This window comes from Chlamydotis macqueenii, chromosome 5 (genome assembly GCF_036417535.1).
Source record: "Chlamydotis macqueenii isolate bChlMac1 chromosome 5, bChlMac1.mat, whole genome shotgun sequence".
Lineage (NCBI taxonomy): Eukaryota > Metazoa > Chordata > Aves > Otidiformes > Otididae > Chlamydotis > Chlamydotis macqueenii.
The window spans coordinates 57,052,141-57,077,513 of NC_141560.1; the positions used below are offsets into that span (position 1 = coordinate 57,052,141).

At 38.9% G+C, this 25,373-nt stretch overlaps 1 protein-coding gene across 1 annotated transcript; it reads left to right on the forward strand.

The window, feature by feature from the left end:
• The first annotated feature begins 887 nt into the window (after positions 1-887).
• On the forward strand, positions 888-24,931 carry COPB1 (coat protein complex I subunit beta 1). The gene is made up of 22 exons (XM_086747957.1): positions 888-1,010; positions 3,957-4,108; positions 4,843-5,072; positions 5,828-5,997; positions 6,654-6,768; positions 7,359-7,451; positions 8,019-8,156; positions 9,190-9,309; positions 9,735-9,842; positions 9,934-10,080; positions 10,510-10,655; positions 11,693-11,789; positions 12,345-12,505; positions 13,224-13,344; positions 13,707-13,934; positions 14,105-14,284; positions 16,029-16,173; positions 20,271-20,390; positions 20,831-20,976; positions 22,265-22,354; positions 23,057-23,212; positions 24,599-24,931. Exons 2-22 carry the CDS (start codon positions 4,018-4,020, stop codon positions 24,656-24,658), a joined length of 2,862 nt encoding a protein of 953 aa, XP_086604083.1. The 5' UTR covers positions 888-1,010; positions 3,957-4,017; the 3' UTR covers positions 24,659-24,931.
• The last annotated feature ends 442 nt before the right edge of the window (positions 24,932-25,373 follow it).

The window sequence follows — 25,373 nt, forward strand, 5'->3', positions numbered from 1 at the left end:
CAACGTCTGGGACTGACGGTGACATCTTTAGGGACGTTGGGCAGGGAAGCCCAGTGAGTTGGTGCTTCTGAGGTGCAAAATTGGTGGGATGCTGTATTTTAAGCAAAGCTGGTTCAGTGGGTTTTTGTTTTTGTTTTTTTTTTTTTTTTCATTTTCCATGTTGGATCATTCTATTATTCTTGTTCATGAATACATCAAAAAGGATAACAAACGAGTTTTTGAGGTGGACTCACATAGGGGCATGATATCCTGCTCAATGTACTTTAAAGAAAAAAAAAACAAAAAGACTGAAAACTTGCATCTATCTTAATTAATAAAGCATGGTGTTTAAAACAGGGTTTAAATACTGTGTTGAATCCATTGAAAATATTAGCAAATAATGTCAAGGCTGTGTGTTTGGTTTTAAGCACTAGACAAAGTGCTTTTATTTTTTTCTATTATTTTTCTATATTTTTCTATTATTATTTTCCTCTATTATTTTTCTATTTACTTTATTCCTCTATTATTTTACTATATTTCCTTCTATTCATTTTTTCCCTCTATTTATTTCCCCATCTCATTTCTTCTCCCCTCCCGTTTATTTTTTCCCTCCTTTTTATGTTTTTTATATTTTTGTGTGTGTGTGGTTCTTCCCCCCCCCATTCCTACTTTTAAAGCCGGGTCTCCCGGGGGTTACTGAGCCCACCCCCCTGCTTACGGGGGGAAAACCCGCCTCGCCGTACCGCTGACGTTGCTTACCATGGGGCCGTGACGTCACCGGCAGAGCCCCGCTCCCCGCTGCCCCTCCTCCCGGCCTCGTGGCGGTCCGGCGCGCGCCCTTTCCCCGCCCACTCGGAAACGCGATTTCGCGTTGCCGTGTGGGCGAGAGGCGTGTCCCGCCAGGGCCGCCGTACTATCGATGTGGCCCGGGGAGGGAGCGGCTCCACGTCAGCCATCGCCGGAGCGGGAGCGGCGCGGGCAGAGCTCTACAGCGGGCCAGACTCGAGCGGACAGGGCCACCGCGCCACCGGGTATGGAGCCTTGCGTCCGGGGAACGACGGCCTCGCCGGGGCTGGGGGGTGCAGGGCGGGGGGCGGGCCGTTGCGATGCCGCCGCTCCGGCGGGGCGCGCAGGCCCAAGGCCTCACGGCCCCGCCGCCGTCTTCCTGGTGGCTCCCTCAGGGCAGTCCCCAACACCGCCAAGGGGGTGTCCTGGGCCTGGAGGGGCCTAGGACCGCCTCGCGTTTTCGTGAGCCTCCGTGGCGTGGGCTCCCCGAGAGGCGCCGTGCTGTTGCGGTATGGTAGGTCTGAATTTATTCAGGGGAATGGCAGGCAAGCGGTGACATCTGCCTGTTTTGAGTTTTAACTCATAGCTAAAAATGACGGGCGTTTTGAGCAAGAAGTAATCGCTTGGAAAATTAAGAAGGCAATCTCCCTAAACTGGCTATAAATTTACTCGAGGTCTTTTAATAAGCCTTTTTACATTCTGTGTGCTAAGTTGCACATCAGTAAAATCATGCTTTCTTAGAGTTTTGTTGCATAAGGTACCCGAGTTGATAAGGCTTCCCGAGGATGTAGCTGAAGAACAGGCATGGCTTTTTGTCTTCCTGTATTGTATAAACCGTATGCTTTCAATTTCCTTATACAGGTACTCAGAAAATTTGTTGCTGAAGAATCATAGAATGGTTAGGGTTGGAAGGGACCTTCAAAGGTCATATAGTCCAACCCTCAAGAAGTAGAGTAGCACTTCTGTTTCTGTGGGGATTCTCTGTAAGATTAAATTATCATTTCAAGGCTTGGTGCCTGGCAAGGAGGAAGACTTGGTGGTGGTCCTCCGTGCCAAGTCTCTCAGCTCTGCATTTTAGGAGAGTTGGTTTTCCCTGCTCCTTTTCCGAGCCTCAAATACACTCCACATTTTCATGCTTCAGAGACCTGTTTGGCTGTGATTTTTGAGAGGATATCAGCAGTTGACATCTTTGTATGACTGAAGATAACCTGGTCTACTTTTTGCAAAGATCTACTTTATGGTCGGTGTGAGTCGTTATTGGAGACAAAGGTGCTACCTGCAGGGCTTTGAGGCAGGAATTCTGCATAACAGTATGGAAAAAGTATGCAAAAAGCTGTGGCTGAGGCAAGAAAACAGCCATATTTCTAAAAATGAGCAGGAGTTGTTTATGCAGATATTTTTTGTCAGTGAGCCCAAAGGATGGAATCCTTAAAAATACAGAATTCATAACAGAAAGAGGTGGTAGTGGTTTTGTTTGTTTGTTTGTTTGTTTAATTGTATTGCAATTATTTTTTGGGGGTAGTAGTTGTACTGTTGTAGTTGGGCTGTAGCCTCTTTCTACACAAGAAAACAACACAAGCTGGAACAACTTACCTGCGCACTGTTCAGCCTGAGGTTCTCTACGTGCCCATTTGATGAGAAAAGGGACTTCGGACCCAGCACCAGTTTGTGTAGCATCTCAGCTGTTCATTCAAACTACAACTACAACTCCATGTCGCACCTTCCCTCATCTTTCATCAGAGCTATTTTGTGGAGTGGTGTTTTTAACAGGCTGGGAATGGCTGTTTGTTAGTCTGTTGGATTTTTTTTGTTTGTTTTTCTCATTGCTTCAAAAATAAGGTGGGAATGGAGAGTTTACAGGATTTGTATCTCAAAAGTTGTCTGCTCAGATAAAAGAGGTGGTGTAGGGTAGGAGCTGGTGTCCCCAGACAATAATTTCTTAAACTGGCATGAAAGCTTTATGTCGTGGAGATCTGGCCCTGCTCAAGATCATCGAACTTAGAGGAAAGATCTGCAGTGTTTTTATCTTTTATGTAAATCACAGCCTTTGATGGGAGGATCATTTTGTTCAGTTCTTTTGCCTCTGTTATTAGTAATAATAATTGTATAAAACAAATATGTGCTTTTACACAATGTTTGACTGATGTGTAGTAACATAATTTAAAGTAAAAAGGCATTTTCTTTGTTTTAATGGTTTGTTAAACGCAGTCTAAGACTGAGAAAATTGATAGCAATAAAAGCACAGATAAAATATTTTTTCTGTGTTTTTTTGGACATATTTTCTGTAGAAAATACAAAATTACTCATGTAATAAAAAGTATCGATTTTCTTTACCGTGCTTGTCAGTATGGTATCATAGCATTAACTAAACAAGCTCAAGCTTGAACATTTTTTGTTACTTAATAGATGGAATAAAAAGTTTTATTTGATCCTAAGGAAGAAACAAACATGAGAATGACAATTGAGCTTAACTGCTAATTTTGTTATCTGAACTGTCAGCCATGCAGCAGCTTTGATAGATCTGTAATGTTCTCATCTTTTAACCGTAAAAATACTTCGTTTCCACATTAGTGTCTAGCAGAGCAGTTAGAAAGTACAGTTAAGCTGCTCTGAGGATCCTTGGCAGGTGAAAGGGCTGTCCTGCTTCCCTTTCCACTATGTTGTCTTTTCTCCCATCCTTAGTTTCTACTCATCTTCAAAGCTTCCTTCATAGGCTGACTGAATTTGTTAAACAAGTCAAAAACTCTTCCCTTTTTTTTTCTGTAATGTTTTTTTCAGCTGATTTTGCAGCTTGGGTCAGTTCACCTGGAGAGGCAGAGAGCTGCAGGGAAAGTAGTGGAAATACATAGCCAAGATCAGGGAGTGAGAAGATGAGGGAAAAGCTGCTGCATCCAGTCAGCTGCAGTAAGGTGCCCGTACACTTTCTGTTATCTCTGACTGTGCTCTAAGCATTGGAAAGATTTCTTTCATGTACTTTTTTTTTTTTTTTTCCCCTGTCTTTGGGAAATTTCATGCTCTTAATTTTTTTGGTACTAACAGGAATATTTTAGCATAACAGAAAATTCAGAATGTGGCTTCTCAAGAAACCCATCAATTCCTTCAAATTATTAAGTCAGCTGCAAAAACATTTTTGTGTTGTTTGTTAATAAAACGTGTTAACTTTGAGATGGCTTTTGTTTCTTGTTTTTTAGGTTGTCTGATATTTGTGTCAAAATAATTCTTCCATTGAGAAAACTTTTGTAACCAAGAACCATGACAGCAGCAGAGAACGTGTGTTACACGTTAATCAACGTTCCAATGGATTCAGAACCACCTTCTGAAATCAGCTTAAAAAATGACCTAGGCAAGTAATGGACAATGATTTGAAGGATCCTCCATCTTACCTGAGTTATTCTCACGTTCTCTCATTGTGCCTTTCTCAGAATTTTGTTTACATCTTTAAATTTCAAACAAGTCAATTTGGTGTTTCTTTTGTTCTGTTGATTTTTGAAATGTGTACATTCTTTAGTTTGCTGTGTTTGGAGAAACTTCATGATATTTATCTTATGTGATTTGTTTTAATTGCCTCTCCCCCCTTCCCCAAGTCTGTGCAAAAATTTGAAATCTTTTTCTGTCTTTCTGTTTGAAGTAATACCTTTTTGGGCTCAGACTGGTTTAAGTAATGCAGTGATAAGCAACAAGTTGTCTTGTCAGTTGTTCAGTGCACTGCTATATCTTGCTGTCAGAAGTGGCAATGTTAGTATTTAGTATACGTATAACATCAGAGTGCATTGTAGTAGCTTGGTATAAAAGACAAAGGCTGTTTCAATGTAAGCATTGAAACAGCCATGAAATTTATTGAACTCTGTTAATTCCAATATGTTGATCCTAGAATTAAGTCTGAACGCCATGCTTATTCTCTAAATATCTCTTGCTTGCTCTTTATTCTTTTAGTAGAAGTAAGTGTGTAAATTGTATGGATCTGCTGGATTGCACTCCTTCAGAGGGAGTTTCTATCTTCTGACACTGAAGGTCGTTATTCCTTTTGAACTGGCTGTGACATCTTAGCCTTCCTGATTTCATTTCCTCCTCCTCTAGAAAAAGGAGACGTCAAGTTGAAGACAGAGGCCTTGAAGAAAGTAATCATTATGATTCTGAATGGTGAAAAACTACCTGGTCTTCTGATGACTATTATACGTTTTGTACTGCCTCTCCAAGATCATACCATCAAAAAACTGCTGCTTGTCTTTTGGGAGATAGTGCCAAAGACCACTCCAGATGGCAGGCTTTTGCAAGAAATGATCCTTGTATGCGATGCATACAGAAAGGTAGCCCATTGTTTATATCGTTGCTTATGTTACTATACTGGATTTTTATATAAATAATATAATTTTGTGTTATTAAATAAATATGAAAATGGTTTATGCTCAGCCTTGCCTTTCTAACTGTTTTGTCTCAGTGCTTCAGAGATGGATAATTGTAGATAACCAGGAGACTTGCTACCAAGGAGTTTTTGTTTGTTCTTTTACTGTTATGACTTAACAAAAATGTAGTGCTCTTCGTTTCCAAGTCAGTGAGCCTCAAAGACGAGAGGTAACGAGATTACTGTCTTCGTAGTGTCTTGGGACATAAACCACGGGTCATAAAAGGCACTATTTTTGGAATAACTTTATTGTGGTGTATTTGGGACGCTCCTTCACAAAGATAATAAGGGCCTTCAGCTTCTTTGGGAATGAGTCGGAAGCAGATGAACTAATGTACACCAGAGGTTAGTATTCAGTGTGCAGGAGTGCCTGCAGGGTGAGCTTTCACAGCCCTAGTAATCAGAGAAAACATACAATGCAGAAAAAACATCCGGGCTTTCCAATTTTTACTACACAGAAATACACATTTCTCGATATTGTGAGACAGCAGTGTTTTAAGAAGATACTTCATTAGAAGACAATGAAGTGTTGTTGTGGATGCTGGGAACTTGTACTGTGGGAAAGCTTAGTGTGGGAGAATGCTAGCAAGTGCATTCGTCTAAGCTTAACAATTAGGTTGATTCGCCTGGCATTTCAAGTATGTTTCTTGTTGATTTTAGGATCTTCAGCACCCAAATGAATTTATCCGAGGCTCTACTCTCCGTTTTCTTTGTAAGCTGAAAGAAGCAGAACTGTTGGAGCCTTTGATGCCAGCCATTCGTGCATGTCTAGAACATCGTCACAGCTATGTGCGCAGAAATGCAGTTCTTGCAATTTACACGATTTATAGGTAAATGCAAGGAACAATTTAAAATAATGGATGCAGAACAGCAAGGCTAGCTTTAGTCGTATTGATAAATGTTTTTGAGATCTCAAAAAACTATCAATCACTGGTGTGATGTATGGGGTTTTGTTTATTTGTTGACTTTTTCTCCTCTAATGGACTTCTTTGGAAAAGCAAAAGGTAGTGCTGCTGCTTGTATTTGTAATTATTACAAATATATTACAGATTGTTAATTTGTATTGGCCTATCTTAAATAATCTAAACGTTCTTAATAGTAATCATTGTCCACAACCATAGAGACAGAAGAATCCTTAGAGGAATATGCATGTATAAATTTATTTGAAGTGAGACATTATTCATGTACTGTAGTTATATGTGAATCATTATTGCAGTCATTATGTGAACAGTGTGGCTGAATGTTACTGTTAAACAGAAGTCATTGATGGGGTAATGTCTTAGCTGTCATGATAACAATTTTTTAAAGCTCCTTGAGTCTGCTCATAGTTTCAAATAGCTAGGCAAAAGCTATGTATCACCATTTTATGCTTTTTGATTTTTAGTAAACGCTTGTCTTTAGGATATGCACTTAAGCATTAGGTTCTACTCCTTACCAGTAGTTTTTTTAATTATATTTTTTTGGTTTTTTGTTTTTTTTTTTAAAGAAATTTTGAACATCTTATACCTGATGCTCCTGAATTGATCCATGATTTCTTGGTGAATGAGAAAGATGCCAGCTGCAAAAGGAATGCATTTATGATGCTAATTCATGCAGATCAGGTAAGGATACTTGTCCTCAAACTTTTTTTGGTTTAAATACTTGACAATGTGCTAGGTAAATAGCCAGTAGTTTGTTGGTAGTATAAACTATTTATATTCATAAAAAAAACGTATGTGGTAGTGTTAACCCATTTATGGAATATTTAGAAACTGAAAAAGTTTAAGGAGATCTTTAGCGCTGTCTTCATTTTAAAGGAGAATTGCTGTATTTGGTGAAGGCATAGGTTGGTGCTGAAAACAGTAATTAGTTTTGCCAAGTGAGCTTAACCAGATTGAGAAGTGCTCCATTACCCACTGTTTTATAGCTTTTGTAGTCACACAAGAAAGAAATGGCAATTTGTGTTTAGCGTTTTGGATTATTTACTCTACAGGTATATGCTTTTTGTGCCTGATTACCATTAGTCTCATCTCTCTTTTTGCCATTTGTAGACAGAATAATTTCATTTGCTCTTCAGGGTTGCAGTGTTTTTGCAAATTCTTTTAAATTTCAAGTTGACAAATTGAATATATGCTGGTTTGTGTTTTGATTTAAAATATAGCTGCGTGAGCAAACTCAGAATAATTCAGACTAATTTCTTTTATTTGTATAGGATCGAGCTTTGGATTACTTGAGTACCTGTATTGATCAAGTCCAGACATTTGGTGACATACTGCAGTTGGTTATTGTTGAACTAATTTATAAGGTAAAAGGGAAATGTTGTGGCACATTTAAAATAAATGTATGTGTTAGATTATATTAGGTTGCTTTTTTTAAAAGGGATAGAATGTTGCTGGAAAAGGCATTGTAGCTAGCATTTAGTCCATATCAGGAATATGTCATTGTTTAGTAGAGCTGAATAAGATTTGTCTCTTCAAACAATAAACTGCTCAAGTGTGCACAGTGTAGAGCAATACATCTCACCTGTTTTGCTGTGATGTACTCTGTATGTTATCAGACTGTTCTTCATGGACATGAGCAGGGCATCTGTTAGAGAAGCTAGCAGAGGCTATGCCTTTCCTTTTGATCTGAGATTTTAAGTCCTTGTAGGATTGTATAGAATTGTCAATATACCTTTTTAATAGCTTTTGTAATTAGATTTGTAATAGCTTTTGTAATTAGATAACTGTGAGTGATGCTTCTTATCCCTAGAAAAGATTGTCACCTTCTGCTTAATTTTCTCCTTGTTGTAAGGTAGTGGAGCAACTAAGCTGCATGATTGCTATTTTCTTTTGTCTTTATGTGCCAATTATGCATTGTTCTTATTATCTAGGTCTGTCATGCAAATCCATCAGAGAGAGCTCGGTTTATTCGCTGTATCTACAACTTACTGCAGTCATCGAGTCCTGCAGTGAAGTATGAAGCTGCAGGTACTCTAGTTACACTCTCCAGTGCACCAACAGCAATCAAGGTATAAAAGTGATATTTTCAGATATTTCAGTAGCTTTTAGTGTGCTGGAATGAATACTGTATGCTGTATTTTGAAAAAGCGAAGGCTCTAGTAATATGGAATGTAATAGCACTATGGAGTTTCCCACTTCGCATTTGAAACACTGTCTTAAAATATCTCTTACAATTGGTCACAAAAAAAGACAGACTGTGTTTTGCAGGCCTGCAGCTAGCAGACGTCATGTCACTTTGGTAGAGGACAAGCCTGAATACTGTGCAAACTGTTGTACAATAAATAGTTGGTACCAACCTGCAATATTCTTGGTAAATTTAGCAAAGCAAACTAAAGCTGAAGATTTGCAGAGATTTAATGACTTTCTTTACTCGTAAATATTACTTTTTTTTCAGACTGGAGTGGAAATACAAATCAGTGAAGATTGACATTGACCTTGAGTTCCTAGATTTATGTTTGTACAACTGTATTTGAGATCATATGGAAATATTGAGCTTGTATGGAAATTTCAAAAATAGAATATGCAAGTCTAGATTTAGAGTAAAAGCACTGAAAATTATAGTTTCAGAAAATCGGAAGGAGTACTAATTCCAACATTATTGCTTTATCATAGTCATTTTTGTTGAGTAGGAATATTATACATAGAAACTGTCATTAAAACTGTATCTAGATAGGCTAATGCTGGCAACTGTTTTAAATTGTTTTTCATGCCCTGTTGTGTACTTAAGAGCTGACCCAAAGCATGCCAGGAAATTTATTTATTTATTTATAACTTTCTTTGAATTTGAAATCAAGTCTATGTATTGTAAGTCGATGCCATTGTGAGCCTTCCTGTGTAGTTTTTGTAATGTGGTAGTGGAATCTATGTTTACAGTGGACCAGAAAGTTTTAAACCCTGTTGTCAGGTTCATTTCTGTGCCAACTCTTTGAGTAGTTGCTTTAGTAGTAATGTAAAAGGTGTCTTTTCCTGAATTTCTCTCATAAATTTGCCAATTTCTCCTCTTCACTACTTAAGAAATGTTTTTCATTATTCTGATTTTAGGCAGCTGCCCAATGCTACATAGATTTGATTATTAAAGAAAGTGATAATAATGTGAAATTGATTGTTTTGGATCGGTTGATTGAATTAAAGGAGCATCCCTCCCATGAACGAGTGTTACAGGTATTTGAGCTGTCTCTTTTCCTGCAAGATTTTCGAAGGCTTTTCTTTCCTGAACAAAACTTTCGACTGTTGTGATGTACAGAAAAATGTACTTCTGAAGTTTAAATCTTCTGTTGATATGTTTTTAGTATTTGGATACACTTTTATGTTTATGACTTGCTGCTTTTCTTGTCTGCATAAGAATTAACAATCGCAAATACGACTTAATGATGTAGCTTGCCTGGTAGACTTTCATGTAAATGTAGAATGTGTTAAATGAACGCTGTGAAGTTCCTAATACCTAGGATATCTTGCTTATTTGTCAGTAGATTATATGTCATGTATCCAGAAAGTCTTTGAAGATCTTTGAGGACTGAAAATCAGAATTATATGAAAAGGAAGTAATTTAAAGGATCACAGTAGTTATAATTTTGTTATTGTTTCAGGATCTAGTTATGGACATCCTCAGAGTGTTGAGTACCCCAGATCTAGAAGTGCGCAAAAAAACCCTTCAACTAGCTCTGGATCTTGTCTCCTCAAGAAATGTGGAGGAGGTAAAATATATTACTTTTGTTTCATTACATTGTTTTTTATTCTTTGGAAAAATACGGGACTTTCTTCAATTTTATTTGATCTTTTCTGCAGCTTGTGATTGTTCTGAAGAAGGAAGTGATTAAAACTAATAATGTGACAGAGCACGAAGATACAGACAAGTACAGACAGCTGCTTGTTCGTACATTGCATTCCTGTAGTGTTCGATTTCCAGATATGGCAGCAAATGTTATTCCAGTGGTATGCAAATTTTAATTATATTGTCATTAAATATGTTCTAACTAGACCCAAAACCTGGAGAATAACTGAAGCTGAGGTATTTCTAATAGTGGTCTCACACAAAGCAATACTATTTTTAATCTCTAAAGAGATGTAGGACTTTTGATGTTGTAGTTACTTGTGTTCTGAGAGTTTGTTTATAAGTATTTCTGAAGAAATGAGCTGAAGAGTACCTTTACTTCAAAGTGCAGTAATTAGTATCATTAGAAAAACAATTTTGAGATTATGATAATTGGTAATTGATTTGAATGTACTTAAGGCCGTTTGACTTCACCTTTGTTTAACATGAGATACATATACAGTTTTATTTTTCTGAATGTAGAAGGGAAATACTATCATACAAACTTAGTGGTGCTGCTATTTGTGCTCCTGTTCACTCTTTTGTGCTAGCTGATGGAGTTCCTTAGTGATAATAATGAAGCGGCAGCTGCTGATGTTTTGGAGTTTGTGCGGGAAGCGATCCAGCGATTTGATAACCTCAGACCTCTTATTGTTGAGAAGATGCTTGAAGTCTTTCATGCTATTAAATCTGTCAAGTGAGTCCAAAATACAACACCAAACAGACATTGGAGCACTCTGTTGTTCACTTGCATTGAATGTGTATTGTCAATAAGTATGTACCAAATTCCTTGCAATCCACACACAAGAATAACTGAAGCTAAGGTATTTTGGGGTAGATGACTTCTAGATACAACTTCCTTCTTGCCTACTTGGACAAAAGATATATTGGGTGCTTGTTGTATTGAATGAAGAAAATAAATTCAAATTGCATTTTTATGATGCAATTGATAATTGTATTTCCACTTGCTAGAGTGGTAGAGTTGTTGATGAAGGCCAACTCTAAAGTGAAATATTTCTTAAAACAGAGTTAGTAAGGGATTATTGCACGAGGAATTTGCACTTGTAGGCAACTGGTAATACTTACTGTACTTAATTATTTCTAATAAATACGTACTGTATTTATTAGAAAACCCAGTCTAACATAGACTGGGCTTTGCAATCTGCAAAGCTTCTTTAGTACTTTTCAGGGCTATAAAAATTTGATTTTCTGATGGTTAAGTCATATGAGAACTTCTGTGTATCAAGGCACCTCTCTGCCATTCTTCTAATATACAGGAAACTCTGAATCCTATCTCTATTGTAATCTCATTAAGTGGGAAAAATCTCTAAAGCTTTATTTTTTTTTTCCCCAGTCTTCACTCATTCTTGTTTTTCATTTTCTCCTGTATGAAGGAAAAGTTAGTTTGTCTCTGTTAACTGGAGAAATTACAGCTAACTTTGTTTATATACAGTAGAGTTATTTCATTGTGATCATAAATATAATTTTGTGAATATCAAGATTAACACAAATGGAAATAAATTTGTAGCAGAGAATATACCTCTTCTGATATACTTGTTCGTTAGTTTACTAAGGCTGAAAGGATGATTGTTCTTGATCAAACTTGCTTTCTGTCAGTCGCATCCTCTTGAATTTGCCAAGGCTGGCCTTTACCACCTGACCGCAAATCACTTCCCTTGATGCTAGTTTGAGTATGTCATGAAAGCATGACTTAAGTTACTGTTCTTGCCTTAGGATTTATCGAGGAGCTTTATGGATACTTGGAGAATATTGCAGCACAAAGGAAGATATACAAAGTGTAATGACAGAAGTTCGCAGATCACTTGGAGAGGTGTGTTTACTTTGTTAGTCTAGCTCTTTGTGTTTTTAGTTAGTATTATGCAGTGTGTTTTTCAAGAAAAAGATATTTAAAAAAAAATCAGGTAAGATGAAACAGAGTTTGGAGCATAAGAAATCTAAAGTAAAAACTAGTTAGGGTTTTGCATTCATTATTCATTTTTTTTTAAGTAGCATACCTGAAGCCATCATATACCAAGAATAAGTGCAATCTGTTAAGAGGGGAGATGAGAAATTCCTTATTTCAGAAAATTATGACAACTTTAAGATATGATTTAATTATACCCACTAAAAAGTGAAGAGTGCCTTAAGTCTGAGTTGGTTCTGAGAGGGATCTAAGACAATCTGTGCAATGTGACCTTTATGCATTGCTAGGAAGCTTCTGTATATATTTTAACATCTGCCTATCTCCTCAAATTCTCTCAAAACTGTTGCACTCTAACTGACCTTTTACTTATAAAAATGTTAACAATACAGATAATTTTAATTAAAACCTTCTGCAGACCTCTTTTTATATTAATTGTAACAATTGTTTCCTGGTTGTTTCTAGATCCCAATAGTAGAATCGGAAATCAAGAAAGAAGCTGGTGAGCTAAAACCTGAAGAAGAGGTGCCTGTGGGTCCAGCCCAAAAATTGGTGACAGAGATGGGCACTTATGCAACACAGAGTGCTCTCAGTAGTTCTCGACCTGCCAAAAAAGAAGAAGACAGGTAATTAAGATTTCATATTAGGCCAGGAGTGACTTGGGTTTGGGATTTTTTTTTCTTGGTTTTTTGCTGTTGTTGTTGTTTTCTTAAGTGTTGTTCTCTCTCATGCAGAGTTTCGTGGTTGGGGTAATTCCTGTTCTAAGGTATTACCCCAAGAAGATGGTATCTGATAGGAAATTGCCTAATTGCTTAGGATTTGTAACCAAATTTGTAACTTACTGCATATAAAAACAGACATTGTTAATTATGGTTTCCTAAATTCTAGCTGATTCTCTATAATTTCTACATAAGACCCCTCACAATTTTAATTGGATGCAGAGGTGTTGCCTTTAGATTAAAAATTTGTCTTTTCTTGGTACCACCTTGCACTACTTAATACTTGCTGTAGTTTATTTCATTGGTAGCTAGAACAATTGCTACATTTCCTTAATTACTGCAGATGCACTATTTCATCTTGACTAGTCATGGTAATCTCAGAGCTACAAGGAAATTATTATCTGTTACACTTTTAACTTCACTCCCTATTCTGTGTGGAAATGGTTATGTGACTTGTGAATATTTCTGTATCTGTAAAATTACTTTTAGAGTAAAAAAAACCCCCAAACTTCTGAGACCTTTCAAGCTTGTCTTGTTTGTACAGTATGGACGTTAAGGTATGAAAAGAAGTGGACTAAAGAGTGTCATCCAAAACTAGTTTTCTGATTATCACTTGTCTTTGCAGACCTCCATTACGAGGATTCCTACTTGATGGTGATTTCTTTGTTGCAGCTTCTCTTGCTACAACTTTAACTAAGATTGCTTTACGATATGTGTCACTAGTTCAGGAAAAGAAGAAACAAAATGTAAGTCATCTAATGTGTTTTCACTGTAGTTGCAAAGAAGACCTGGTTGTTGCCTTTTTTCTTTTAAACGGATGCAAAATGGGTTAAGTCCAAAGTGAAGTGCCAGTTACATGATTGGATAAAAATGATAATTTGGGTCACAAACAGGGCCTACTGCTGTCCAGCCACTCTATCTAGACATTCTCTAAATCATGCTGCTTGGTTTCTAGGTAATAAGTACTAAAAAAAAAGTCATAAAAGTCATAAAATCTCTGAACAGATTATGTGCACCTTTTTGTAAATAAGTCAGAAATAAACATTTTTGTAAAGCTGTGTAAAATGCAATAACCTCCTTCCATTCTTTCCGTTGTCCTCCTTCTCAGTCCTTTATTGCTGAATCTATGCTCCTGATGGCTACTATTCTCCATTTGGGAAAGTCCTCTCTTCCTAAGAAGCCGATTACCGATGACGATGTGGATCGTATTTCCTTGTGTCTGAAAGTTTTGTCAGAATGTTCTCCTCTCATGAATGATATTTTCAACAAAGAATGCAGACAGTCCCTCTCTCATATGCTGTCAGCCAAGCTAGAAGAGGAGAAGCTTTCTCAGAAGGTGGGCTGTTATAAGTGTGTAACCATAAACACTCGGAATTTTTTATAAATTCACATCCAGTCAGGTCCCAGAAATGTCACCATTTGACTGTAAGTCAGCCATTATTTGACTGTGTTTCTGCGCTAAGGAATGGAATTAATCATCCATTCTTGAATATTTTCGTCCTGCAGAAAGAATCTGAGAAGAGGAATGTGACGGTTCAGCCAGATGATCCCATTTCCTTCATGCAGCTTACTGCTAAAAATGAAATGAGCTCAAAAGAAGACCAGTTTCAGCTTAGCCTTCTTGCAGCAATGGGAAACACACAGAGGAAAGAGGCTACTGATCCTCTTGCATCCAAACTTAATAAGGTAATGTGAAAGTCAGTGTTTTAGTTATACACTTTGTGCTGCTTATGCACAAGTATCAGCCTTGGGAATCACAGGCTGGAATTGATGAACTGATTGGAAAGACCTGGTTATTTCCTGGTTAGAATCAAAAGAAAGAGAAAAGCCCTTGTTCTTAAAGTTGTTATCTCCTTTACATGGGAGGAGAAGACTAAGGAGGAGACTTGGACAATGCTGAGATGGTGGAACATGGAGAAATAATTAAGATTGTTTACTGGTCTGAAGAGCCTAAGTAAGGCTCACAAGGAAGAGAGCAGGGATCATAGAATCATAGAATGGTTAGGGTTGGAAGGGACCTTCAAAGGTCATCTAGTCCAACCCCCCTGCAAGGAGCAGGGACATCCCTGACTAGATCAGGTTGCTCAGAGCCTCATCCAGCCTGGCCTTGAACGTTTCCAGGGATGGGGCTTCCACCACCTTTCTGGGCAACCTGTTCCAGTGTTCTACAACCCTCATTGCAAAAAATTTTTTCCTAATATCTAATCGAAGTCTGCCTCCCTCTATTTTAAAACGATTACCCCTAGTCCTGTCGCAACAGGCCCTACTGAAGAGTCTCTCCCCATCTTTCTTGTAGGCCCCCTTGAGGTACTGGAAGGCTGCTATAAGATCTCCCAGGAGCCTCCTCTTCTCCAGGCTGAGCAGCCCCAACTCTCTCAGCCTGTCCTCATACGAGAGGTGCTCCAGCCCTTTTATTATCTTTGTGGCCCTCCTCTGGACCCTCTCCAACTGGTCCATGTCCTTCTTGTGTTGGGGGCTCCAGAACTGGACACAGTACTCCAGGTGGGGTCTCATGAGAGTGGAGTAGAGGGGGAGAATCACCTCCCTCGACCTGCTGGCCACACTCCTGTTGATGCAGCCCAGGATGCGGTTGGCTTTCTGGGCTCCAAGCATGCATTGTTGGCTCATGTTGAGCTTCTCCTCCACCATCACTCCCAAGTCCTTCTCCTCAGAGTTGTTCTTGATCTGTTCTCTGCCCAGCATGTATTTGTGCCTGGGATTGCCATGACCCAGGTGCAGAACCTTGCACTTTGCCTGGATGTCACAAGTGATGAAGAACTCCTTTCGTTCTTTGGCTGCCATATCCTATTGCCAAGTTCAGGGCGTCCTTGTTACTCTTTATACCATTTTTTTTCTGCTGATTACCAGAACCTGCAGAGAAGGTACCTTTTCATTTTAAGTCAACATTTCTTTGTCCTGCTGATCTTGTTGAGAATAAATGACATTACAGTCCATATTTTAGGAATTTATGTGAATTCGGTTCGGAATACGTTTCATCTGTAAAGATTTTGTAATTGTAGTGTGTATGCAAAAGGACATATGAAGGAAAGATGCGGCTAAATTTATTTATATGAATAATACGGACAATCACTGTGTATTTAGCTTTAAATCGATAAAATCTGTTTATTTTGGAAGACTTAAGCATGAACTTTAGTTTTCTAAACACCACAACTTCTTTAAATACTATTTTCTACACAAAGCTTGTGGTGATTGTTTGCAGTGTTTTTTCCATTTTCCCCCTTTTTTCATACTAGCAAATTAGTTCTGTGAAATTAAAAGCTCTTTGCATACCTGCTTGATTTTGGAGGCTCATATTAAAGAGTAAGGGGTTTAATTGAACTTTATTCTTATTTTCCGTCATTGTTTGATGTCATTCCACTTTTTAAACTGGTTTATGAGAAGAAAAATACCTTAAACTTTTTTTTTTCAGGTTACTCAACTGACAGGTTTCTCGGACCCTGTCTATGCAGAAGCGTATGTCCATGTCAATCAGTATGACATCGTGCTGGATGTGCTTGTGGTTAACCAGACCAGTGATACTCTGCAGAACTGCACACTAGAACTAGCTACACTAGGTAAGGAGTACTGGTGGAAACAAAACAACCCTTGGGCAGCAGTGAGGTACCGGGCATTGGCACCTAGTTATAAGGAGTTTCTCATCAATCCTCCCGGTCGAAGGGCAGGGACCTGAAAGGGCCAGATGTATCTGGCAGGTTAACTCGTGGCTCAGGGAGTGGTGCTACAGCCAGGGCTTTGGGTATCTAGATCATGGGGCGTGCTTTGAGAAGCCCGGGCTGCGAGGGGCGGATGGCGTGCACCTAACCAAGAGGGGGAAGAGTGTGCTTGGACAAAGACTTGCCAGGCTCGTCCGGAGGGCTTTAAACTAGTGTTGCTGGGGGAGGGGGAGCACAGTTCAGCCCACTGCTGTCAGCATGGCGCCAGTGCCAGCACCGAGGGTCCAGAAGCTGAGGAGGGATCACAGATAAGTGCAAATGAACCTAAACTGCGATCCAATAGCACCCCTGTCACTCCAGCCAACAAGTCGGCTTTGTCGGGGGCCCAGCTGAAGTGTCTCTATACCAATGCACGCAGCATGGGGAATAAACAGGAAGAGCTGGAGATGTGTGCACATGAGCAGGGCTATGACCTCGTTGGCATCACGGAGACGTGGTGGGATGACACATACAACTGGAGCGTCAACATGGAGGGGTATAGGCTTTTTAGAAAAGACAGGAAGGGGAGACGAGGAGGGGGTGTCGCTCTCTACATCAGCAACTGGCTGGAGTGCGTAGAGCTCCGCCTGGGGATGGAGGAGGAGCTGACAGAGAGCTTATGGGTCAAGATTAGAGGATGGGGACGGACAGGGGACGTCATGGTAGAGGTCTGTTACAGGCCGCCTGGCCAGGAGGACAGAGCAGATGAAGTGCTCTATAGGCAGATAGGAGCAGCCTCACGGTCACAGGCCCTGGTTCTCATGGGGGACTTCAACCACCCCGACATCTGTTGGAGAGACAACATGGCAGGGCACAGGCAGTCCAGGAGGTTCCTGGAATGCGTGGATGACAACTTCCTCCTGCAGGCGATAGAGGAGCCGACAAGGAGGGGTGCCATGCTCGACCTTGTGCTCACCAACAGGGTGGGGCTGGTGGGGGATGTGAAACTAAAGGGCAGCCTTGGCTGCAGCGACCACGACACGGTGGAGTTCAAGATCCATGGGGCAGCAAGGAAACTACATGGCAAGCTCTCTGCCCTAGACTTCAGGAAGGCGGACTTCAGCCTCTTCAGGGACCTGATGGGCCAAGTGCCATGGGAGGCGGCACTGGAGGGAAGAGGGGCCCAGGAAAGTTGGTCTGTATTCAAGGAGCACCTCCTCCAAGCTCAGCAGAACATAACCCCAATTTTTAAAAAGGGGAATAAGGAAGACCCAGGTAACTACAGGCCGGTCAGCCTCACCTCTGTGCCTGGCAAGGTCATGGAGCAGATTCTCCTGGAAACCATGCTAAGGCACATGGAGAGCAAGGAGGTGGTTGGTGACAGCCAACATGGCTTCACCAAGGGCAGATCGTGCCTGACCGATTTGGTGGCCTTCTATGATGGGGTGACGGCATCGGTGGACAAGGGACGAGCAACTGACATCATCTACCTGGACTTGTGCAAAGCTTTTGACACTGTCCCGCATGACATCCTTCTCTCTAAACTAGAGAGACATGGGTTTGATGGACGGACCACTCGGTGGATAAGGAGTTGGCTGGATGGCCGCACTCAGAGAGTGGTGGTTAACGGCTCAATGTCCATGTGGAGACCAGTCATGAGTGGCGTCCCTCGGGGGTCCATGCTGGGCCCGGCCCTGTTCAACATCTTTGTCGGTGACATGGACAGTGGGGTAGAGTGCACCCTCAGCAAGTTCACCGACGACACCAAGTTGTGTGGTGCCGTCGACATGCTGGAAGGCAGGGATGCCATCCAGAGGGACCTTGACAGGCTGGAGAGGTGGGCCCGTGCCAACCTCATGAAGTTCAACCAGGCCAAGTGCAAGGTCCTGCACCTGGGTCATGGCAATCCCAGGCACAAATACAGGCTGGGCGGGGAATGGATTGAGAGCAGCCCTGAGGAGAAGGACTTGGGAGTGCTGGTGGATGAGAAGCTTAACATGAGCAGGCAATGCACCCTTGCGGCCCAGAAGGCCAACTGCATCCTGGGTTGCATCAAGAGGAGTGTGGCCAGCAGGTCGAGGGAGGTGATTCTCCCCTCTACTCTACTCTCATGAGACCCCACCTGGAGTACTGTGTCCAGTTCTGGAGCCCCCAACACAAGAAGGACATGGACCAGTTGGAGAAGGTCCAGAGGAGGGCCACGAAGATGATAAAAGGGCTGGAGCACCTATGAGGACAGGCTGAGAGAGTTGGGGCTGTTCAGCCTGGAGAAGAGGAGGCTCCGGGGAGACCTGATAGCGGTCTTCCAGTACCTCAAGGGGGCCTACAGGAAAGATGGGGAAAGGCTGTTTAGTAGGGCCTGTTGCAATAGGACGAGGGTTAATGGTTTTAAAATAGAGGGGGGTAGATTTAGATTAGAAATTAGGAAAAAATTTTTTACGATGCGGGTTATAGAACACTGGAACAGGTTGCCCAGAAAGGTGGTGAAGGCCCTATCCCTGGAAACGTTCAAGGCCAGGTTGGATGAGGCTCTGAGCAACCTGACCTAGTCAGGGATGTCCCTGCTCCTTGCAGGGGGGTTGGACTAGATGACCTTTAAGGTCCCTTCCAACCCTAACCATACTATGATTCTATGATTCTATGATTCTAAATACTTCAAAATTTGTGCTAGCTAGTTACCATTTTCAAAGGATATTTTTTAAAAATATATTTTTCTTCTGAAAGTTGGAAAACTTGTATCTACTGGCACTGATGGTATTATCTGATGATGCCTGGTCAGATTTTGAACTTTTTCATGCTTTTTTTTCAATAGAAAAATAGCATTCCATTTCTCTTCCTCTCTTTTTCCTGAAGTATGGACAGGTTTTTTTGGGTTTTTTTTATACACTTATTCCCCATTGTGCTGTTACCATAGAGTAAGAGGACAAAATACAAACTGGTATGGAGCAAGCCAAGCATCAGGCAACAGAAAGCTGTCTGCCCTAGGTGGTTCTTGCACTCAGCCTGAAGTATTTAAATACTGCAGATACTCAGCTGAAACCATTTCTTGTACCAACAGCTGTACCAGAGCCTTGCTTGAACAAGACTGAGGTTTCATTTATTTCTGTTAGAAGAGGGACTGGAGCAAATAATCCAAGAACAGTGACCAGTTTCCTATTAGTTATCTTCTGTTTTGGTGTTAAAATATGTTTACAATGTATTAGGAGAGTGCATTTTATGCTTTTAATTGATGTAAATATCCTAATCTTCTGTAAATCATTCGATCAGACTAGTGATGGCAATAAAGAAAACAAATATATTACTTAATAAGTTGTGATCTTCTATTTGTCAGCTCAGTAATGTGGAATTCTGTATTTCTGAGTTGGTGTGTTCAGATACATTGTAAAAGCTGACTTGACGCATCACTCGTGTGTAGAGCGGATACTGTTCATGCTGTGTTCTCAAATTGCACAGTTTCATAGAACTAAGGAGTCTTTTACAGGTGCTTGCTTAAGGATTAGGAAAAATATATCTCTTAATGTTTCCAGAGAGCAATTACATTCAAAATCAAGGTGATACTTTGACCTGTTTATAAATAGCTTAGTGCATGTAATACTGGACATTGAACTTTGGTGTTGAGACACTTGACTGTAGGATTAGGTATTGTGATGTTGGTGATTAAAACACAAGGTAGAATTAACTATTTCCTAACTGTTAACAATTTCATACTAGACTCAGTCTGAAGCCCATTTAAGTCAGTATTTACATATGTTTTTGTTGGGGTTTGGGTCAGTATACTAATATTTTCACTTAAATTCTTAATGTAATGTAAATTATTTTGTCTTGCGGGTAGCAAACTGTACTAAAACCAACGCAATAAGAAATTCCAAATCAGCTAATGCGTTTATGGTAGTATTTAATGCAACTCTTTAGACATTAGAATTGAATGACAAGAAAATTTTTAAAAAGTGTTTTAAAAGCTACACTCATTGTGTGCTGTTAGTGTTTCCTGATCCTGATCTTCCAATTTCCTTGCACAGGTGATTTAAAACTTGTGGAAAAACCATCTCCTCTGACACTTGCTCCACATGATTTTGCGAACATTAAAGCTAATGTCAAAGTTGCTTCAACAGAAAATGGAATAATTTTTGGCAATATTGGTAAGTAAACAATTCAGTGTGCAAAATTAATGTTAATGTGTAGCATTTCTTAATTGCTTAATGAGCTCAAAAATAATTAAAACACTTGGAAGAGGAAATCAAATGGTCTACAATGTATAAATATTTAGTGACGATTTTTTAAAAAAAAAAATGTCACTTAAAATCATAGTAGAGCATGCTACCTCTAGAATGATTGTCAGCATGATACTTGAACTCAAGTCTCTGAATTTTAAATGAACTAGGCAACTTTACCTGAAAGACTGAGTACACTTAACTCAAAGTTCTGTGGCAACTGGGTAAAAGCCCTTGAAGAGGATAGAGGTCAGCAATGAGATTGATCAAAGTGTTGACTGTTGTTCTGACAAGTGGTAACTGAGCACTCTTATTTAGTGCAAATTCACTTTTTTAAACATTAAGGTGGCTTGTGTTTTATATTGCAGTGTATGATGTTTCTGGAGCAGCCAGCGACAGAAACTGTGTGGTCCTCAGTGATATTCACATTGACATCATGGATTACATCCAGCCTGCTTCTTGCACGGATGCAGAGTTCAGACAGATGTGGGCAGAATTTGAGTGGGAAAACAAAGTTAGTTTTATTTATTATATGTTATTTGGGATTTTTGTTGGTGAGGTATAATTCTGTTTGTTTCTACATCAGCTCATTACATCAACATTATCTACTGTGATATAAACCTCATTCATATCTGCATTGGATGTTGGCCTCAAGGAACTCATTCTCCTATTGTTATCGGTTTCACAAGCTTAGTGATGCAATAGCTAGCTTTTTCTTACGAAAGAGGTATGTGCATTGAGCCCTACCTCCTATACAGAAGATGTCAAAATTGCTTGGTGTTTGCTGTGTATTTTGGCTCAAAGGTGAGTTAGCGACAAGTATAATTTCACGCTGACAGTGCAGAATTAGTCATACTGCTTAGCCTCTCCAGGTCTGAATTCTGTTGTTTTGTTTTGTTTTTTTTTTCCTTAAATCATAAAATGCTTTAGGTTGTAAGGGACCTTTTAAAGATCATTTAGTCCAACCTCCCTGCCGTGGGCAAGGATATCTTTCACTTTATTACTTTGCAATACAGCTGTAGCATAGAATGGTTATGGATGCTATGTAAGACTGACAAAATGGTAGGTAACCTTAATATTAGAGGGTGCCTGAATTGTTAGTTACAGACCTGTGAAAAAAGGATTTAAGGGAGATAATCTGATGCAACAGAGCAACAAAATTTTAGAACAGAGCAGAAGCATTAGAACAGAATGGGAGATATTTTATGCAAACTGTAGCAATGTTTGCTGCAGGTATTTACATGTATTCACTTGAGAGTGGATTTAATACATTTTATTCCATAATATGTGAAGCCTTAGCCATTTGTAAACTTCTCCTAAAAGATGTATTAAAAGGCAATTTAAGGAAGACCCACAATACTCAATATGAGGAAGCCAGCAGAGCCCAGACAGATTTATTGCTACAAGGGAAATATGAAAGTGATTTTTATCATTGGTTAAGAGCAAGCTTTTGGACTAGATACCATTTTTTCTTGTACTGGCAATGTGTAAACTATATTCAGATAGGAAGTATACTATTTGCTTAGGGAGTCTATGTGTTCAGCAGAGTATCGTATTCACCTAATACATATTAGAAAACATGGTCAGAGCATGGAATTCCCACTCTTTAACAAGTGGATGGAGGAGGTGAAGACATTGTGTGATGTCACCACATAATGTGACTTGGAACTAGTTTACTGAATGGTGTTCCTCAAGGCGAAATGTAGCAGTAATCTGCTCTTTCAGAGCTCTGAGGAAGAGATTGTTTCAAAAATGCCTGAGATGCTAATGAAAGTAATTGCCATTTTTTTCCCTTCTTGAAGGTTACAGTGAATACCAATATAATTGATCTAAATGAATACTTACAGCACATACTGAAGTCAACCAATATGAAATGCCTGACTCCAGAGAAGGTGAGCTAACTACTTGAAGAGTTTTACACACCCTTTTTAGTTTCTGTAGTTTGTTTAATTTTTTTAGCATTTGTTATAAATATTATTAGAGATGCTTGTTTATAGTATAAAATAGTACATATACTTCAAAAATTTTAAATGAATGCTCTGAAATGAGTAAAAGCAAGTTATTGTTATCAAAATTGTGGATCACTTAATCATTTCTTGCCCAGCTAGAAAATAGGAATTTCTCTTTTAATTTGTGGTAGGTAAGCTCTAATAAAAGTTTGATGGAACTGTGTGTTTTTATGCTTTTTTTTTTTTACCCTTTTTGTTGTAAAGTAAAATATATATACACAACAGCTATTTGCTTTTGATATATAATAGCTATTAGCTAATATACGTACAGTAGCCAAAATAGAGATAGTAGCTATTGCTGCTATTTAGTTTCTTTGCCATTTTGCTGTTCGTTAAATCAGATCATAAAAAGACATCCTGCTTTGTTTTGATGAGTATTGTAGATTGCATATCTTTCAGTATTAATTTTAGAAAAAGACCACTACTGTTTCCCATTGCAAAATTCTCACATTTTAGAAAATTTTGTATGCAGAGAAAGAAGTTTAAATGTTAAGTACTGATATGTGCCTAGCTGTACGTAGGATGAATTAAAATGTATTTAAAGGATTTTGACCTTTCTAAAGAGTTCAAATGTGCTTTTTGTAGGCACTTTCTGGTTATTGTGGCTTTATGGCAGCAAATCTTTACGCGCGTTCCATATTTGGAGAAGATGCACTTGCAAATGTCAGCATTGAAAAGCCAATTCATCTTGGACCAGAGGCACCTGTCACTGGTCACATACGAATCCGTGCAAAGAGTCAGGTAATGTGACTTCTGTTTAGAGCTGTGTTTCTGCTTGTCACTTTTAGGAAAACGTACTGAGCATGCTAAAAACTTGCACATTTTGGACATTAGTTAGTTTCTAGTGTTAGGTAAATGGGAAAATTTTTAGGGAAGATGAATATCAAAATTTCAGCTTTAGTTTTAAAAAAATATCTTACACACATGTTGTGAGGAAAGAATGGCTTTTTAGTTAGGTGTAATCATACTCTGAAACCACGTTGTCCATCTTCTGTCCCAGTGCATTATCATAAAATAGGCCTTTGGGACAAGATTTTCTTATTTTATCTATAACACTGCAAATAGGATGGTATACTTGATTTCTTTTTAAATAAAGAGCAAATGCTCCCCAAGGTTCCATGATCTGTTTCCTGCTGAACTATACATTTCAATTTCATACAACAAGGACATTTTATGAATGTAGTTGCTGTTCACTGCTTCTTTTTAAAAACAACAAAACAAACCCCAAAGTCTTTCAGTAGAATTATTTTCTAAAGGTACATCTATGGGTCTGCTTTGAGTTCTAGAACTTCTACCTCTTAACTAAAAAGAAGCACAAAATTTGGAACTGTTTAATAACAAAATAGGAAGCATACCAATAAAAGTATTTTAAACAGCTTACAATAAAGGAGTGCCTGAGAATTTTCGCTTTCATCACACAAAACGATTTAGTTTATGTGATGTCATTGTAAAGATTTTAGACTGTTCAAATTAATGTTTCTGATATGTTTATGGTGGCATTTTTACATAAGACTGCGTTCAGTTATATATGCTAGCTTAGTTTCATCTTGAGATAATTCTGTTGTTGATTAGGTGGATTTGTTTGTGCAGTTTCTTTTGAGATTTATTCAATTTCAATGCAATATTAATATAGTTCTGTGATTAAATTATTTTCTATAGCTTTAGTGCATTGATTGTTTGTATCAGTGCTGAGACTTTCAACAGGTGAAGTTCAGTAGCTGGAATGACAATTGTAATTTCTTTGGTGGCAGCATACTTTCAACTGGTGGGAGGTCGAAAGGGTTGCTTTTTTATTTTTCTGCCTTTTGTATTGATAACAGATTTAGCAGTTAGCTCAACTTTAAGTTTTCGTTGTTTCAATAATATATGTAGATCTAGCCTTTACCTAGTGTTAAGGTGTGCACTATAATGTATATAAAGAAGTCATAGAATCATAGGATGGTTAGGGTTGGAAGGGACCCTCAAGGGTCATCTAGTCCAGCCCCGCCTCCAAGGAGCAATGAACAGTTAGAAACACATTAATTTCCATGCCACTAACTTCATAGATTTCTGTATGTGGAACTTCCATTTTAATATAGATAAAGTTATTTTGAAGTGTCATGAATGTCTTCTTTCTTTTCCTTACAGGGAATGGCCCTGAGTCTTGGAGATAAGATCAATCTGTCTCAGAAGAAAACAAGTTTATAAATTTTACCTAATGTCTTTTCAGGTCTTTTACAATTTAACCTTAGGTATGTGGCTTTTGGGATCCAGAACATCTTATATTCTTCAGTGTTCTGTAATTGTAGAAGCCAAGCTTTTGAGCTGAAAGCATTCCAGCAGATAATTTATAGGTTCTCCATGATTGATACTGAGCAAAATTTTAAATCTCCAGGTTTTTTTCTTTGTCCTGGAAGTTATGTTTTCTTTGTCTCTAATATATACTGATGCTCACAGTACAATAAACAAATTATTCCAGTACTGTTTTGTCTGTAAATTATAAACTCCATATTGTTTGATCAGTATTGAATATCTAGCAGGGATATTTTGATCCTCTAAGAAAGTGGGAGTGTGTAATAGCTTAGGTATTCACAATAATGACTAGGTGTGAATTGTAAGAATGTGTGATCATGGCTTTTAAAATACTCTGGTATACCTAGGAGAATATATATGTATTTGATAACTAAATCAAAGGCTGGATGTTCTGGATGGTTGGTTTAGTAATGTAATCACTTAGTACAGACAAGCTTGTAATATCAGAAAAAGAGATTGTCAAAATTCAGCTCTTTCCAGCAAGTAGTGGAACGTTAAGTGTTGTTTCTGAAATGCTTTCCTAAGCAGCATTATCATGAGTAACATAACATTGCTGGTAGTGTTCTTGTTTTTCACTTAATACAGAAAAGACAGCCAAGTGCAATGTAAA